Genomic DNA, 3,378 nt, shown 5'->3' on the forward strand with positions numbered 1-3,378 from the left:
CTCCTTCTGCAGTGACCCTCTACAACTGCTCCTTCGGCCGCAGTGACTGCAGCCTGTGCCTGGCCGCCGACCCCGCCTACAAGTGCGTGTGGTGCAGCGGGCAGAGCAGGTGTGTGTACGAGGCCCTGTGCAGCAACGCCACCTCCGAGTGCCCGCCGCCTGTCATCACCAGGGTGAGCCCCTTGGGCCTTCCAGCGGGGCGTGGGGGAGGCGGCAGGTCCCGGCCCACCTGCACGGCCCGCTGGCCCAGGCTGCCGGGTCAGCTGAGCTCTGCTGATTTCAGATCCAGCCCGAGACGGGCCCCCTGGGCGGGGGCATTCGTGTCACCATCCTTGGGTCGAATTTGGGAGTCAGAGCAGATGATGTCAAGAGGGTCACTGTGGCTGGCCAGGACTGCACCTTTGAGCCGGGACGATACTCTGTGTCTACCCGGTGAGTGGGCAGCCCAAGGCCAGGGCTCCATTGGCCGAGTCAGTCCCCACCCCAGGGGGCCGGGTGACCGGGCGGATGGAGAGGAAGGACACCGTCCGGGCGTGTGTGAGTGCCCAGGATGCACACCCACAGACGTGCCAGTCAGGCCCTGAGAGCATCCCCACCCTGCCTGTCGCTCACCCAGGATCGTGTGTGCCATCAAGGCTGCAGAGGCGCCCTTCACGGGCGGTGTCGAGGTGGACATCAGCGGGAAGCTCGGCCATTCGCCTCCCCACGTTCAGTTCACCTACCAGGTATGTGAGTGACCCCTGGGACCCAGCTGGGCCTCCGGGTAGGGAAGGACACGGTGGGAATGTGGTCGCTGCTGCCAGCCCCCAGGCTATTGCGGGCGGTGCCCCTGCCACCTTCTGCACAGTAGGCAGGGTCCAGGGAGTGGAGGCGCTGTCCCCCGCCAGCTCTGACCTGAATGCTCCTTCTCTCTTCAGCAGCCCCAGCCCCTCGGCGTGGAGCCAAAGCAGGGGCCGCAGGCGGGCGGCACCACGCTGACAATCAGTGGCACGCACCTGGACACGGGCTCCGAGGAAGACGTGCGCGTGACCCTCAGCGGCGTCCCCTGTAAAGTGTGGGTGTCACCCGCAGGCCAGCAAGTCTGTGGTCTGCCCTGGTCCTCAGTGTTCTGGCCATGACCCTCTCCCGGAGGCGGCTGTGCCACCAACCTGACCTGCTGACCCTCGAGCCCGGGGCTGGGGTTGGTCCCAGGGTGGGACCCACACTGACCTGCATCCCTCGCCTCCAGGACGCAGTTTGGGGCACAGCTGCAGTGTGTCACCGGCCCGCAGGTGGCCCTAGGGGAGCTGCCCCTAGAGGTCCACTATGGGGGCTCCCACGTGCCCAGCCCCGGCGTCACCTTCACCTACCGCGAGAACCCGGTGCTGCTGTCCTTCCAGCCACTGCGGAGCTTTGTCAGGTGTGGCCTGTCTGTCCCCTCCCAGGGCCAGCCAGGTAGCTCACCCCACGCCAACCCTCAGCTCCTTCCCAGCTCCTTCTGCTTCCCGGGCTTGGCAGGATGTGGTCAAGCCGGTCTGGGTGTTGGGGGGCCTCTGGAAAACCCCACTGTACCCCCAGATCATCTGCCTCCTAGGCACCCCGATGGGCTAGCCCATGGCCCCCTTGAAGCAGTATGGTCACACGTGCTCTGAGCACACCCCACCCCACAGCAAGCAGGCGTGTGCCCACTGAGGGCTGCATGTGTGCCCAAGAGCAGAGCGGGCTCAGGGACTCCAGCCCCGAAGGGCACCTGCTCTGGAGCTGGCCGGGCACCTCCCTGCCCGGCCGTGCCCACTCAGCAGCCCCCTCCCCAACCAGTGGCGGCCGGAGCATCAATGTCACAGGGCAGGGCTTCAGCTTGATCCAGAGGTTCGCCATGGTGGTCATAGCCGAGCCCCTGCAGTCCTGGCAGCGGCAGCGGGAGGCCGGACCCCTGCAGCCCATAACGGTCAGTCTCGTAACCACCTGGGGCTCGGATCCAGCGCTGGCTGCTGGGGACGTGCTGGGTTGGGGTGGGGCCTGTGCCAGGTGGCCTGATGGCTGGGCCTCATCCTGCAGGTTGTGGGCACGGAGTACGAGTTCCACAATGACTCCAGGGTTGTGTTCCTGTCCCCGGCCGTCCCTGAGGAGCCCGAGGCCTACAATCTCACAGTGCTCATTCAGATGGACGGGCACCGCGCCTTGCTCAGGACTGAGGCTGGGGCTTTTGAGTACGTGGCCGACCCTACCTTCGAGAACTTCACGGGAGGCGTAAGGAAGCAGGTCAACAAGCTCATCCATGCCCAGGTGAGGACAGCACACGCAGGGTCACCTGAGGTCTGGGCTGGGCCAGTCCTCACGTCCCTGATTCCCTCCTGGCCACTGTGGCACTCTCAACCCATAGGGCACCAACCTGAACAAGGCGATGACACTCCACGAGGCCAAGGCCTTCGTGGGTGCCGAGTGCTGCGTCATGAAGACGCTGACCGAGACCGACCTGTACTGCGAGCCCCCGGAGGTGCAGCCCCCGCCCAAGCGGCGGCAGAAGCGAGACACCGCACACAACCTGCCTGAGTTCATTGTGCGTGTGGGCGGCGCGGGCAGGCGGGCGCAGAGGGCAGGGTGCGCCAGGCGGCACTGGGCACGTGTCTCAGCCGCACCGTCGGTGCTGAGCCCTCCCCTCCGCGCAGGTGAAGTTCGGCTCGCGGGAGTGGGTGCTGGGCCGCGTGGAGTACGACACGCGTGTGAGCGACGTGCCGCTCAGCCTCATCCTGCCGCTGGTCATGGTGCCCATGGTGGTCGTCATTGCCGTGTCTGTTTACTGCTACCGGTGAGACCCCCTCCTCAGCCTCGGCCCCTACAGCCCCTCCCACTCCCCCTCAGCCCTCCCGCCACACGCACTGCCCAGCACAAGGCAGAGGCTCAGAGCCGCCCCGCGGCCTGACCCAGGCCAGGTCCCAGGAGCCTCCCTGTGTCCCAGGAGGAAGAGCCAGCAGGCGGAGCGGGAGTATGAGAAGATCAAGTCCCAGCTGGAGGGCCTGGAGGAGAGCGTGCGCGACCGCTGCAAAAAGGAGTTCACGGGTAGGGTGCGGGCCGCCCCGGGGCGGGGCCTTGGGAGGCGCGTGGCCGCAGACTGGCCAGAGCCGCGTCTCCCCCCAGATCTGATGATCGAGATGGAGGACCAGACGAGCGACGTGCACGAGGCAGGCATCCCCGTGCTAGACTACAAGACCTACACGGACCGCGTCTTCTTCCTGCCCTCCAAGGACGGCGACAAGGATGTGATGATCACGGGCAAGCTGGACATCCCCGAGTCGCGGCGGCCCGTGGTGGAGCAGGCGCTGTACCAGTTCTCCAACCTGCTCAACAGCAAGTCCTTCCTCATCAACGTGAGCGGGCCGGGCGGGGCGGCCGGCGCGG

The 3,378-nt window shown here is 66.7% G+C and overlaps 1 protein-coding gene across 1 annotated transcript in view; it reads left to right on the plus strand.

The window, feature by feature from the left end:
• Nucleotides 1-3,378, plus strand: part of PLXNB2 (plexin B2) — a 17,790-nt gene that overhangs the window by 9,574 nt on the left and 4,838 nt on the right. Inside the window, exons 14-24 of the mRNA XM_025051039.1 lie at nucleotides 13-173; nucleotides 284-432; nucleotides 617-725; nucleotides 918-1,054; nucleotides 1,229-1,399; nucleotides 1,798-1,927; nucleotides 2,038-2,265; nucleotides 2,363-2,539; nucleotides 2,649-2,788; nucleotides 2,939-3,039; nucleotides 3,118-3,347. Coding sequence (XP_024906807.1) covers nucleotides 13-173; nucleotides 284-432; nucleotides 617-725; nucleotides 918-1,054; nucleotides 1,229-1,399; nucleotides 1,798-1,927; nucleotides 2,038-2,265; nucleotides 2,363-2,539; nucleotides 2,649-2,788; nucleotides 2,939-3,039; nucleotides 3,118-3,347 — 1,733 coding nt within the window. The remainder of the gene's footprint in view (nucleotides 1-12; nucleotides 174-283; nucleotides 433-616; nucleotides 726-917; nucleotides 1,055-1,228; nucleotides 1,400-1,797; nucleotides 1,928-2,037; nucleotides 2,266-2,362; nucleotides 2,540-2,648; nucleotides 2,789-2,938; nucleotides 3,040-3,117; nucleotides 3,348-3,378) is intronic.

This window comes from Pteropus alecto, unplaced genomic scaffold (genome assembly GCF_000325575.1).
Source record: "Pteropus alecto unplaced genomic scaffold, ASM32557v1 scaffold118, whole genome shotgun sequence".
Lineage (NCBI taxonomy): Eukaryota > Metazoa > Chordata > Mammalia > Chiroptera > Pteropodidae > Pteropus > Pteropus alecto.